This window comes from Marmota monax, unplaced genomic scaffold, assembly GCF_021218885.2.
Source record: "Marmota monax isolate L192 unplaced genomic scaffold, Marmota_monax_Labrador192_F-V1.1 WCK01_AAM20220418_F8-fsc00229, whole genome shotgun sequence".
NCBI classification, from domain to species: domain Eukaryota; kingdom Metazoa; phylum Chordata; class Mammalia; order Rodentia; family Sciuridae; genus Marmota; species Marmota monax.
This window is the reverse complement of record NW_026693707.1, coordinates 1,500,683-1,513,860: the sequence shown is the minus strand read 5'-3', so window position 1 is coordinate 1,513,860 and position 13,178 is coordinate 1,500,683. Positions and strand designations below refer to the sequence as shown.

The following is a 13,178-nucleotide window of genomic DNA, read 5'->3' as shown; positions in this document are numbered from 1 at the left end:
ATGACAGGTAAAACCAGGTGCCTCAATGCACATCATCCATGGCTCTAACTTTTAGGGATAGTCTAATAATGTCTAGTGACGATTCTGAGAAAGGCTTTGGTGCCTCCAAAATCTGGTTGAGTTTGAAAGATGAAAAACTGAAAACTGCATTTGGGAAGGAGGCTTAGAGTATCATATGTGGATTTTCATTTTAATTAATGATGGTTTAAGACTTGAAGTGAAAACCACCGAGAGCAAGAGCCTTAAGATGTATTCTAAAGGCATGCTTCCCCTTTGATCATAACTATGGTTCCTACAAGACACACAGGGGGAGACCCACAGCCTTAATGGTTGGCAAAGTGAGCCAATATCAGTGTAACACCTTCTACTAAAGGCTGGCCCACTGACAAGCCATGTTCATCCATGCAAATCAGTGGAATATCTTTTACTCTCCAACTTCTGATCCTTACGAATTACCAGGAAAAAATAAATTGAGCCCAGTCTGGCAACCTTCCTGTGATCCCAAAACTTAAACTTTCTCTTCAACAATCAGTTTTTCTGACTCTAATTATTTTCTTCCCTCCATGACTTGAAGAAGAGGAGTCACCAGGACCTTGCTTTCACTCCTCGCCTTACATTTTGTAAAATCTTCTTCCCACAACCCCCAGCCATGAGAAGAGATGGGCTGTCCATTTATTTCTGAATGAGACTTTCCTTATGTGCTGCCCTAATTTTCCCCCTGATGTTATCCATTCTCCCCTGGCCTCTAGAGGCAGAATTACAATGTACAGAGGAGATGGTGATGGAACACATGGGCTTGACATCTTTAAAATGCAGTTTCCATCACATTTTAAAAACAGGAGCTTTTGATAAATATGTCAAGGGATGGGATGGAAATATCTCAGATACTAAACATCACTTTTCTTTTGTGCCATTTGTTTCTCCTTCTGCACATGAAAAGAGCCATGGTAGAAAGGGCATCCTAGAGAGATACTGGGGACGGGGGAAAGAGAAATATGCAGATAAATTTAAACCACAGCACTGATGCTTACAGGGAAAAAGAGGGAAATGATAATAATTGTAATTTGGGAGGGAGGGAAAGAGGGAGCAAAGGGACACATGCAGGTAGGTGGACAGTCCAATCAAATAGTCTTGAAAGGGGAGCAAAATGTTCTAATTTGGGGATTTTAAACAGAATGACCTTAAAACCGAGTTAACCTCATTATACTCTAGTCTGTGGCATTTGGAATCCCTGACAAGAGCCGTGTTACAGTCATGTCATCTTTGGCAAAATGAGAAAATAGTGACAGCACATTGATTGGTTATAGCCAAGAGCATCCAACTGACAGAACTGTCTCTTATTCTGAAGTTGACCATTAGTGGAAATATCCTTTGATACAAACTGTTAATAGTGAACATAAGAACTTGTTTTTTTTGGTTCTAGTTTTATCCTTAATGGAAACAGAATTGTTGGGTACCATAATTGGATGGAAAGTTTTTACTGGCTGATAAAATTTGAAACTCTGGAAACTCGTATCTGAGTTCCTGACCCCTGATAAAAAGGGCTGCTTGTCTCTCTTCCCCAAAGCTAACATTTGTTGAGCTTATTATGTTCACTGAGTTTTTTCAATGTTCTAGGCACTGGGGCTTGGAGAGCTTTAAATGAGATGCCCGAATTCCCAAGGCAGATAGGCACTGGGGCCAAGTTCAAACCTAGCAGGGCACCTTCAAAGTATACACTGGTGACAAATATGGACATTTGATGATTTCATAAGACCCTGGAGTAACCATGCTACTATGTTTTTTTTTTAAATTTTTTTCTTTAAATCGCTTCAATATTTGTGTTATTTGACTAAATAATGCTGAATTCTATATAAAAAAATTCTATATAAACAAAACTAAAACTCTTAGCCTAAATGCATGGAATGCTGGGAATGGGTGGGAAGAAGAGATATGAAACAATTATAGAACATGTCTCTAAATTTTCATAAGAAACATAAGAACTTCTTGCACAGTGGAATTCAGTGGTGTTGCTCCAAATACCATTTGCCCAGGGCTAAGAGGCTCAGTATACAGTGCTTTGTGTGTCTCTCTCTCTGGCTGAGTATGTGTTTCTCTCTTTCACTATGCATGTTTATACATTTTTAAAACTCAAACTCTACAATATTTTTGGTATTGTGACTTTTTCAGGGTACATTATAGGCCTCTAATTAAGTGAACCTCAGGCTTTGACAAACTATTTCAGTAGCTTAAATTTATAAATCACTGGGAGCCAGTAACTTAGTTGATTATAGACACTCAAAAGTAAAGTTAAAGCAAAAAGAAATTTATTTTGTCAATTTGTGGGAGCCTTGTCTAATCCTTTTTTTCTTATGATATACACAGACTTTAAATCTCACCCATTCCCAAAGGAGGTTAGCTTTAGTACTTTCCATTTTAAAACAAAGAAAAACAAAAGTACCTACAGAATGTTCAAGTACACACTGGGAATAATAGATGTACTTTAGAATTTTTCTGCCTTATTGGTGGAAACCTGGTAATATTATGAAGAAAATGAACAGTAACAAAGCAGTATCTATTTGGAACTGAATAGGTTTGAGATTAATGAATCTTTCGGTCCTAAATGGTGTGGTGCACTAATTTTTGGAAGTTAAAGCAATCTTTAACGTCTTTTGAAACCATTCCTGAAAACGACTCCACACCATTTATTAAAGAACACAACTGTCAGTGTGGAAAATTACATCATAAGCCCCCACCTTTGTAAATGATCAGGGATGTTTTAGAGACTACAGAGATATATTGGGCTATTCATTCCTTCACTAGATGGCCTGAGAGATCCATCTTTTTTTAAAATCCTAAGACCTGTTTACTGACTTTTACCCTTTCTCTCTTCTTTTAATCAAAATTTCATTTCCTGTAGGTAACTTGGGCAACTCTTCTAGCCTTACCTAACTCTCCAACTTTACCTAACTAACTCTCATAGGGAGATGGCTTCCTTCTCCGTATTTCCTCTGGCTTGGTTTTTAATCTCTATCCTGTCAATCATCATAAGATATTGCATTTGGTGGTTATATTTTTGTTGTATTCCCCTTAACTAAAAACTACTTGAGTACTGATTTCTGCATTCAGAATAATTAGCACACATCCTGACTCCTTAATAAATGTCCAACAAATATTAGGTGAAGAGTCCCTGATCTCCACTGAGTGGATAAGCAGCCCACCAGTCTGGTTATCATCGTATGTAAAGTGAGAGCACACGGGCACAGTGGCTGAAGGAGGAAGAAGAGTTTTTTCAGAAAGACCTTTTGGCTTTGAGATCTTTTATGGCTCCTTCCAAGCTTTGGGGGATCTTAAGGGGAAAAAAGTTGGGTGTAGGAGTATAGTAGTCGATATCTCCTTCTCCCTCTTTTCACATATGCTATGTGCATGTGCCTGTGAGATAAGATTTCACAGTCTACTTCATGCTCTTGTAGGATCAGAATCCTATGAGGAAACTTCACAACTGAAAGGAATCCTTAGAACACTCAAAGGCAGCCTATGTTCTTATAGAAAATACGTACGCAAAACCAAGTGGCCTATTTCCTGCTTCAGATCATGAACAGCCTAATATCCGTGATTTTTTTTTCATTTTTCTTTTATATAGACTCCAGAAAAAGAAGAAGAAGAAAAAAACGAGCCAGTGAACATATAATACATTTATGTTCAAAGATCATGAATTTATTAGAATCCAATTTCTATTCAAAGTTAGTTTTTCTTATGTCGAGGGATGGGTACAATGCTTGGTATATTTTTTAAGTACAGTCTTGAATCTAGGACAATGAGTCATTATTTCAGAATAACCCTGAAGGGGTAAAATCAACATAAACTGCCGGAGAGAGAGGTTTGGCTTAGACCTTTGTAACCCTCATTATTTGTCTGAAGAAAAACAAATGGTGTGTGTGTGTGTGTGTGTGTGTGTGAGAGAGAGAGAGAGAGAGAGAATCTGAGCTCATCTCTGGTTATTTACAAACATCTTAAGAAACACTGTAAAACCAGAACTCCAGCAACTCTGAATAGGAAAGGAATCAACTGAACTCCAGGGAGCAAGAAGCTTCCTCTCCTGCAACAGACCTTCTAGGAAGAAATGCCAGAGGCCTCAAACCTGGTTTTCATTAACAAGCAAGCAAACAAAAACCAAGAGAATAAACAAACAAACAAACAAAAAAAAAAACCTGTAGCAGCCCAGACAGAGGTTTGAGGACACAAAAGTGATCCCAGAGGACAAGCTTTCTAAGACAGATGCAATTTTCTCACTTTTTTTTGACTCAATTTGTTTATCATAAATAACAAACAAGACCAAGAAAATCTTTGTCTAGAACATTAGAGATAAAATTAAAAAAAAAAAAACCCTACTGAAAAGCATTCCTACTTAACTTCAGTGGGAATTTTAAGATCAATGAATTCACATCTCGACAGGCTGCTTTTTTGTTAAGACTCTTTTATATGTTTTTTAATCTACAAGACCTTCAGGTGATTGCAATCCTTTTAACAAATCTGAACACAGAGTAGGATATTCTAGGACTTTAAGATGCTAATATGAGGGGAAAAATGAGTTACACATAGGTGGGAATGATCTTTATGGATTTTAGAGCTCTTCTTTAAATCTAAAATAATTTGAAAACAAAAAATTGAAAGACTACCAAGGGATTAACTGCTTGGAGCTGGAAGTGGTCCTCAGTTTTACAGAGCAAAGCTCCATGGTTAGCTGGAGCCTATGCAGTAAGTTTGCTCTGGGGACCTGGCTCTCAGTGATGTGCCCCTTCCCCTCCACTGCCTTGCCTCTGAGGAGCAGACCCATCTGCTCCTTAGTGCTTCATCCATCTCTACCTCCTGGTAGGAGCCCAGGGATCTCACTTAAACTCCTCAGTTTTCTTGAGTCTAGAAGAAGCATGAATGTGGCCAAGTAAGAACCATTCAACTCTAAAGTCAGAGGACAGGAGACTTGGTCTCCAATTTCATTACCTATTTACTCAGTATCCAAGGTCAATACCAATCAATAGCAGAGTAAGATGTGGCATCATTAAACAGATAACATAAGTGTCGAGTAGACACACTGGTCTGGTTAGTCTGTGAACTACAGCTGCTTACCTTTCCAGTGGGTCAGAGACCCTCCTGCAAAGTGCCTTTAAAAAACAAACACAGTGGGCTGGGGGGGGGGGGGTGGCTCAGTGATTTTGCACTTGTCTAGCATGTGTGAGGCACTGGGTTCGATTCTAAGTACCACATGTAAGTAAACAAAATAAACCTCATTGACAATGAAAAAATATTTTAAAAAAATACAAATAAAAAATTGCAGAGGATGAAAAGGCTAGATTTTGACTCTGTAGGTGCCTGCATCAATCTAGGCTCTCGTGATTTGAGCTAAAGAGACAAACAAAAGAACGGTTTTGGGATAACAGGAAATATTTTTAGGCAGATAAGAAAATTTTATTTCTAGTCTCTGTAGAATATGCTCATAAGTTTAGAATAAGCAAGGAAAATTCAACCATTACCTGAAGCCTTCATTTCTGCAGTTTCACTAGACTTAGCTTTACTCATGAATTATGGAGATTTAATTTTTTAAGGCAAGTTGCAGGGTTTCCTAGAGAAACTGCACTGACACTCTCAGTGCTGCTAGAGAATTACAAGGGTGAATATTCTGTTCTATATTCTTCAGGACACAGATATCTAAAGCAGAGGAATGCATGGAGCTTGTGCCTTTTGATTTGTATGTGTTTATGGGGAATAGTGAGTTAATTAGATACAGGTAAACCATGTGTAACAATTCAATGAGGTTAATGAGAATTTCTGTCTTAAGTATCATTTCTTTGTATTGGGAAATTTGGAATTCCTCTCTTTTCATTCTCAATAAAGTACATAATAAAGTGTTTTGAACTATATACACTGTACTGGGCTGTAGAATGTTAGAACTTATTCCTGTGTAATTGTATTTTGGTTCCTGTTATCTAGCCTCCTACACTCTCCTTTCCCCCACCTTTCCTAATCTCTAGCAATCACAATCACTATTCTACTCTCTACTTCTATGAAGTTAATTGTCTTTCTCTGTCTGGCTTATTTCATTCAACATAACATTTTCTAGTCCCATCCATGTTGCCAGAAATGTAAAGGTATAATTTTTTCTCTCTCTCTCTCTCTTTTTTTTTTTTTTTTTTTTTTGGTCCTGGGGATTGAACCCAGAATTGCTTTGCTACTCCTTAGCTTTTTGAGACAGGGTCTCACTAAGTTGCTGAGGCTGGTCTCAACTCAAACTTGTGATCCTTCTGCCTCAGCCTCCCCAGCTTTTGGGATTATAGGTCTGCCCCACATGTCTGGCCAAGATTGCATTCTTTTAATGACTGAGTTATAGTCCATTACATTGTGAAAACAAATGGAAAATCACAATGGAACCAATGTTGAAAGGGTTTTACAAAATGGACTCAGAGAAACATAAGGAAATAGGGCTTTCTGCAGATTCTAGCTGCTGGGATGTGAATTTTGGTCATCTCTACTCTTTCTCTGTAGGCAGTAGGTATGACTGGATGGTTACATTGTACCCAGAGGTTCAAGATACATGTCAAGAGGATATTCTTGATTTGTGGATACTTCCATTCTGTTTATACATTCTTATCTTTACCCCCTAATGGTTAAGTAACCTTGGTACCTTTTCAACATTCAATAGACAACAGAAACTCACCCTTTCTTGCCTTCCTAGGAACACTTATTCAGAGAGATCTAAACCTGTGTCTCCTTAAGACTCTAAATAAAGTGCTTTTGCAGTTTCTGATTTTGAATTGGTTAATGTTAGGGTTTGGATTTGGAATACCACAAGCTCATGTGTGAATGTTTGGGTAGGGCCTTTGGGAAGTTATTGGGTCACCAGGGCTTCAATTCATACCTTGATGAGCTATTTTTGTATATATAAATATTTAGTTGTAGGTGGACACAATACCTTTATTTTTATTATTTTATTTTTATATGGTCCTGAGGATGAAACCCAGTGCCTCACCCATGCTAGGCAAGCGCTGTACTGCTGAGCCACAACCCCAGGCCCCTTAATGGGCTACTGAGAGGTGTTGGCAATGTTAGGAAATGGGGCCGAGTTGGAGGAAGTAGGTCACTGAGGTACATTTTGTTCACAGCTCCTTCTTCTCTCTCATACTTTGCTTTCTGGCCACCATGAGACAAGAAATTTTCCTCTATAATCACGCCCTCTGGTCTAATATTCTGTCTCTCCTTGGGCCAAGAAACAATAGGGCCAAGCGACCAGGAAATGAAATTTTTGGAACCATGAAACAAAAATACATCTTCTCTGCTTTGAACTGATTTTCTCAAGAATTTTGTTATAGTCATTGAAAACTGACTAACACAACTGACATTTGTATCACTTTTTAAATCCGTTTGTCTATTGAAGGACACCTTGGTTGATTTTACATCTTGGCTGTTAGGAATCTTGTTGTAATAATCATGAGTGCAGGTATGTGCCTGATAAAGTGATATAACTTGGGGGGGGGGTGATATACCCAGCAGTGGGACAGCTGAATCATAAGGTAGTTCTATTTTTAATTTTTTGAAGAACTTCTATGTTATTTTCCATGGTGATTTACATTTACATGTACTAATTTACGTTTCCTCTAATAGCTTATGAGAATTCTCCCTTTTTCAACATCTTTGCCAACACTGGTTATTTATTTGTTTTTCTTTTTGATTACAGCCATTCTAACTGTGGTGACACAATCTCTCATTGTGATTCTATTTTCCATCACGTGATAATCAGTGATGATGAACATTTAAAAAATAGTTATTGGCCATTTATGTAGCCACTTTTGTGAAATGTCTGTTCAGATCATCTGTCTATTTTTTATTCTGATTATTTGAGAGTTCTCTCCCCTCCTTAGGGGAAGTGGTTTGAGTTGGATTTATTTTTAATTACGGAAGAGTAATTTTTGCTGCTTAACATCAAGTTAGCCTAAATTCTTTCCTGTTACATTTTCCAAGTCTTTCATGTAACCAAGAGCTTATTCCATAGGGGGTGGATATCAATATTGTCTTTTAGAATTCAGCTTTATTTGAGAGAACTTCTCTCTGGGCTGGGCAGCACTAACTAGTTCTGTCAGAAATCTGATCCTGCTAAGGACTGTTGAAAGGAAGAGAATCAGACCAGCCCTTCATTCATTACCTCATCCTGAAAGAGTTCTTACATCACAGACATGAGACATTGCACTCCCAGAATGAGCTCTCTCAAGAGTCCTGAAAGGAAGTCCTGAGTGACTTCCAGCTTCAGTGCTGGAAGGAGAGGTGAGTCAGGTAACTGGCAGGGAGTCAGGTAATCTCTGGCATGTGGAAGTTTTGCTGAAAAAAAAGCTAGTCTAGAAAATGTGGTAAAACTTTAATACGATAGCCCTTATGTATGTGGAGCTTTGCTCTTCTTTTGGCCAAGTTTATTTCTTTACAGTCACAAAGACTTACAGGCTTTGCAAAACCAGCTCCAGGTTTTCTAACGAGTTTTATTTTCCACCACTGAGAAGTGTTCCTGTTAAATGAATAGAAGCTGCTAGGGGGTTGTTTCTGTCTTAGCAAAGGACAGACAGCATCATAAAAGTTGGTAAGACTTGTGCAATGCAGATACCTTTGCCTGGGATTGGTGTCTATCATGAAACAGTTACTCAAAGCTGTTCATGGTCATTGGTTACATATCCCTGGTTTTACGTAAAAGAAATATGAACCAAGATGAAGAAAGCCAGCATTCACTGAATTCTTCATGGTTATGATTATATCATAGAAATTGCAATTAAATTTATATCAACAGATCACATTTTTATGTGTGTTTGGAGGACCAGAGTTGATTCATTGGTGGCTAGAATGGGTTCAGGCTATGTCACTCTCCCTGTCTGCTGTTCTTTCTCATTTTCCACAGTTGGTGTTAGTGAGCAGTGGGTTTCCCAGGGTCTTCCTCTGCTTCAGCAGCATACTAATGGCTAAATATCCAGAGGATGTCGTTCTAGCCACATTCTACCCAAAGAAATAGGTAGTTTGGTACATAGAAATATACCAGTATTATATTTAGACATCAATTTCCTTTAGAAAGCAGTTTTCTTTGAGCTGATCAACACCAATTACTGTATAGTTTTGTAACTGATCAGTTTGTGTACCATAAATACAGCAGCAAATCAATGAATCTGAATTTCACGAATGCAAAGTTGGCGACCTCTCACCCCAAGACCTTAAGAAGGAGAGGTGAGTCAGGTAACTGGCTTAATATTCTTAACTATTCAGCAAATCTTTCTTTCAGGTAAAGTTTATCTTTGGTCATCTCCCACCTCTCCTGGCTTACATGTTCACATTGTGACACTATCATTATAATTCGAAATGAATCATGGGTCTGTTGCACAGAGTAAGATAATTGCAATTGATCAATGCAAATCCAGGTCAGAAGCTTACCTTAGTTCCTTGAAGGGGTCTGCCCTGACGTTAGGTGTTTCTATGGATTTAGGGAAGACTGTGCCCTCAGCTCCTGTAAACAAAAGAAAAGAAAACAGAGATTGGAAATGTTGGCGGAATCACCTAGGGGTACCATCAACACACTGGAGCTAAGTGTAGTGAATCTATTATACAACCCAAGATCACTGGCTTCAGGGCTCCTGATGAGAGAGCATTGAATCAACTCATGCAAACAACCTTTGAAAAAAACAAGCAATATCTTTTGAAAGTGTTCTTGCTGAGATCAGAGTGAGGCCATGAGGCAAATTCCATCTTGGCTTAAAAAAAATAAATTAAAAAGAAATTTTAAAAAGATGCCTAGAAATAAATTGCAAGGTCTGACTCTCATAAACCATTAATAGCCACCTAACTGCAAATGTTTTGAAATACAACGGCTGAAACCCTCTGATGGCAACGTGGGGTACAAATCATATAACCCCTTGGACATCTAAGCAATAGGTTAGATCGAAGTATTCGCCTAAAGTTTTTCAGTAAATAAAGTTCTGTATTATTCTCTGGGAGAGACAAACAAACAGAGCATCGTGACCTACCGTTTGAAGTTCAATGCTTTCACATTTCGGGTATTAACATTGATCCCCCACCCTATCTAGACATTTAGCTTAGCTGTACTATAAACCTTTATCTTTACAATGTGTCAACACCGGCTGAACCTCCCAGCCATAAAAGATTGTGATTATCTGATTTGTACACTCCCAAAGTGTTTTCAAATCATTTAAACCTCAGTTTATCACAGACAATTGCACTGGATATTAGTTTTTCAATTAGACTTAGCTGAGACAGCTGAGTATGTGGCACATGCCTCTAATCCCAGCTACTTGGGAGGATGAGGCAGGAGGATTGTTAAGTTTGAGGCCATCTTGAGAATTATTTTGAGACCCCTGTCTCAAAACAACAACAACAAAAAAAATTAAAAGTGCCGGGGATATAACATGCATGAGGCCCTGGGTTTCATCCTGAGTTTCTTGAAAGAAAAAACAAAGCAAATGGAGCCAAGGTCCTCTCTTATACTTTATAGTAAAGAAGTTTGTTTTATGTATTTGGTGGTTTTTTGTTGTTATTGTTGTTTTGTGTGTGTGTGTGTGTGTGTGTGTGTTTGTGTGCTGGGGATTGAACCCAGGGCTTTGTGCATGCAAGGCAAGCACTCTACCAACTGAGCTATATGCCCATGCTATTAGGAGAGATTAACTATTTTGCATTCATGTGTAGATTTCTAGAATTCTCTTGCATTGTTAAAATGTGCAGAAATTCTCCATTCACCACTATTATTTCAAATCTAGATTTATCCTGGAATAATTATAAGTCCAGGAAAATGAATTATTTATCCTGGAATAATTATAAGTCCAGTTTTTTTGATAGGAGTAATAGACTACTGTAAGTACAATCAGGAAATAATGCATCTACTTAATGTTACATATAGTCCTTAAAGGAACAGCTTGAAGAAAACAATAACTATTTCTAAGCTACCATTTTAAGTGACTATTGTAGACTCCATAATTTATATTCATAAGCGCTAGTTCATTTATTTCCTGTAACAATCCATTAAAATTAACAATTGCATTAGGCAAAGAGACATTAAGTGTAGGGCCATTGAAGACCTTTCTTAGTCTGTTAGACATCCTTTTTAAGACTCTAAACTGTCTCGTTTCAAATACATTGAAATATAAACATTAAAAAAAAAACTCACAACATTCTTGATGTGAATTTCAGAAGAATGTCATAATTTTCTTATGCATAAATTATTGATTTTGTCTTTATGATTTTAACTTTATTGTATTCTGTATATCGGAATCAGAATGGATTGGATTATATAGTGTAGTTTTGGAGCTTTTGTTAAACATGTATTAAATTTGGTTTTGCAGAGTATACATTCCATCCATTTCCAACATTTTGTGATACTTTGTCGAATGCATAGACAAGAGGTACTGTGGAGGCTGCCTAGGTTGACAGCCCTAGAAGTCACAGAATAATGAGTATTATTATTAATAATAATAATAATACTTGGGTATATGGCCCCAGGTGGTCTAAAACCCAAGAGCATGCCTTAACCCCTCACAGTATCAACTCCTATCAGTTCTAGAGCAACTTCCATCTATCAATCTATCACTGTCACATTGAGCAGGAACTTCCCTTTGAAACTCAGAGATCCTTAGTCCATGGCCATTTGTGCGCTAGGTTTAAACCTATGACTAAAAGAACAATTGTATATGTCAATAAGGCAAGGATAGTTATTTGTTTGGTTACATTGTCTTCATTCTTTAATTGTAGCTAAAATTCCCCCTCTACCCAGAATTCCTTGGAAACTATAACATCAATTTGAACCATTCCTAATCATCTGATTTATCCACATGGCAATTAGTACCGGCCACTTATCACCTTCATTATTTGAACTGCTACTGAAGATTAAGGTTTCACCCATTGTCATGGCTGCTTGATTTATAATTGGTACCTCAACTTCTATGGGAGTACTTTTATTGTTTTAAGCCTCCTTACACAATGCAATAAAATTTGAATGAGTGTCCAAAATTATATTCCAAAATAGTATTTTGATTCCACCTCTAAAATTAAAAATCATGTCAATCAAGGAAGACTATTTGAGCTAAACAAAAACACAATTCTTTTAAGTAAACTGAGAAAAAATGCCTGTAGTCTCCTCCTGAAATCAAGGGACCCCTTAATCTATAGATAAGGAGTCCAGGGCTGATAACATGTGGGTTTTCAAACCATATATGGAGACATAAAGGAAAGAAAACGACAGACCAATATCCCTGACAAACTTAGATAAAAAAATCCTTAATAAAATATTAGAGAATTCCTGCTCAATAACATATTAAGAAGACTGTACATCATAACCAAGTTGGTTTTAGTCCACAGATGCAAGGATGGCTTAACATGCAAATTAATAAATGCAGTTCATCACAAATAGAATTAAGGACAAAAATAACTATCACCTCAATAGGTGTAGAGAAGGCCTTCTACTAAATTCAGCACCCATTCATGACATGAACACTGAAGAAAGTAGGGATAGAAGGATCCTACCTCAACTGCGTGAAATTATGTATGAAAAAACCCAAAGTCAAACCTCATAGTAAATGGGGAAAAACTTTAAATCATGGAACAAGACAAGGGTGTCTATTTTCACCATCCATATAGTAGCCAGAGCAATTAGGCAAAGGAAGGAAATAAAAGGGATAAAAATAGGAGAGGAATGGGCTGGGGTTGTGGCTCAGTGGTAGAGCACCTGCCTCACATGCTTGGAGCACTGGGTTCGATCCTCAGCACCACATAAATAAAATAAAGGTATTGTATCCATCTGCAACTAAAAAAAATTTAAAAAATAGGAGAGGAAGAAGTCAAATTATTGCTGTTTGTAGATGCTATGATCCTATACTTAGAAGATCCAAATTTAAAAAATTCCATTAAAAGACTGCTAGAACTAATAAACATATTTGACAAAGTGGTAGGCTACAAAATCATCATACAAAAATCAATAATTTTCCTATATATACTGACAATGAATCTGTTGAGAAATGAATCAGGAAAATACTTTCATTACCAATAGCTTCAAAGAAAAAGAAGGGAGGAGAGGAGAGAGAGAGAGAGAAATTAAAAAAAAAATCTCCTAGGAATAATTCTAATTCTAACCAGGGAGGTGAAAGACCTCAGGTCTACAATGAAAACTATAG

General features: G+C 37.4%; 1 protein-coding gene across 4 annotated transcripts in view; it reads right to left on the bottom strand.

Annotated features, from left to right (window-relative positions):
• The window catches only part of Sgcd (sarcoglycan delta), a 954,199-nt gene that overhangs the window by 96,826 nt on the left and 844,195 nt on the right, over window positions 1–13,178 (bottom strand). For all 4 annotated transcript variants that reach the window (XM_046459943.2, XM_058584191.1, XM_046459942.2 and 1 more), the window contains one exon: window positions 9,436–9,508. In XM_046459943.2, coding sequence (XP_046315899.1) covers window positions 9,436–9,508 — 73 coding nt within the window. The remainder of the gene's footprint in view (window positions 1–9,435; window positions 9,509–13,178) is intronic.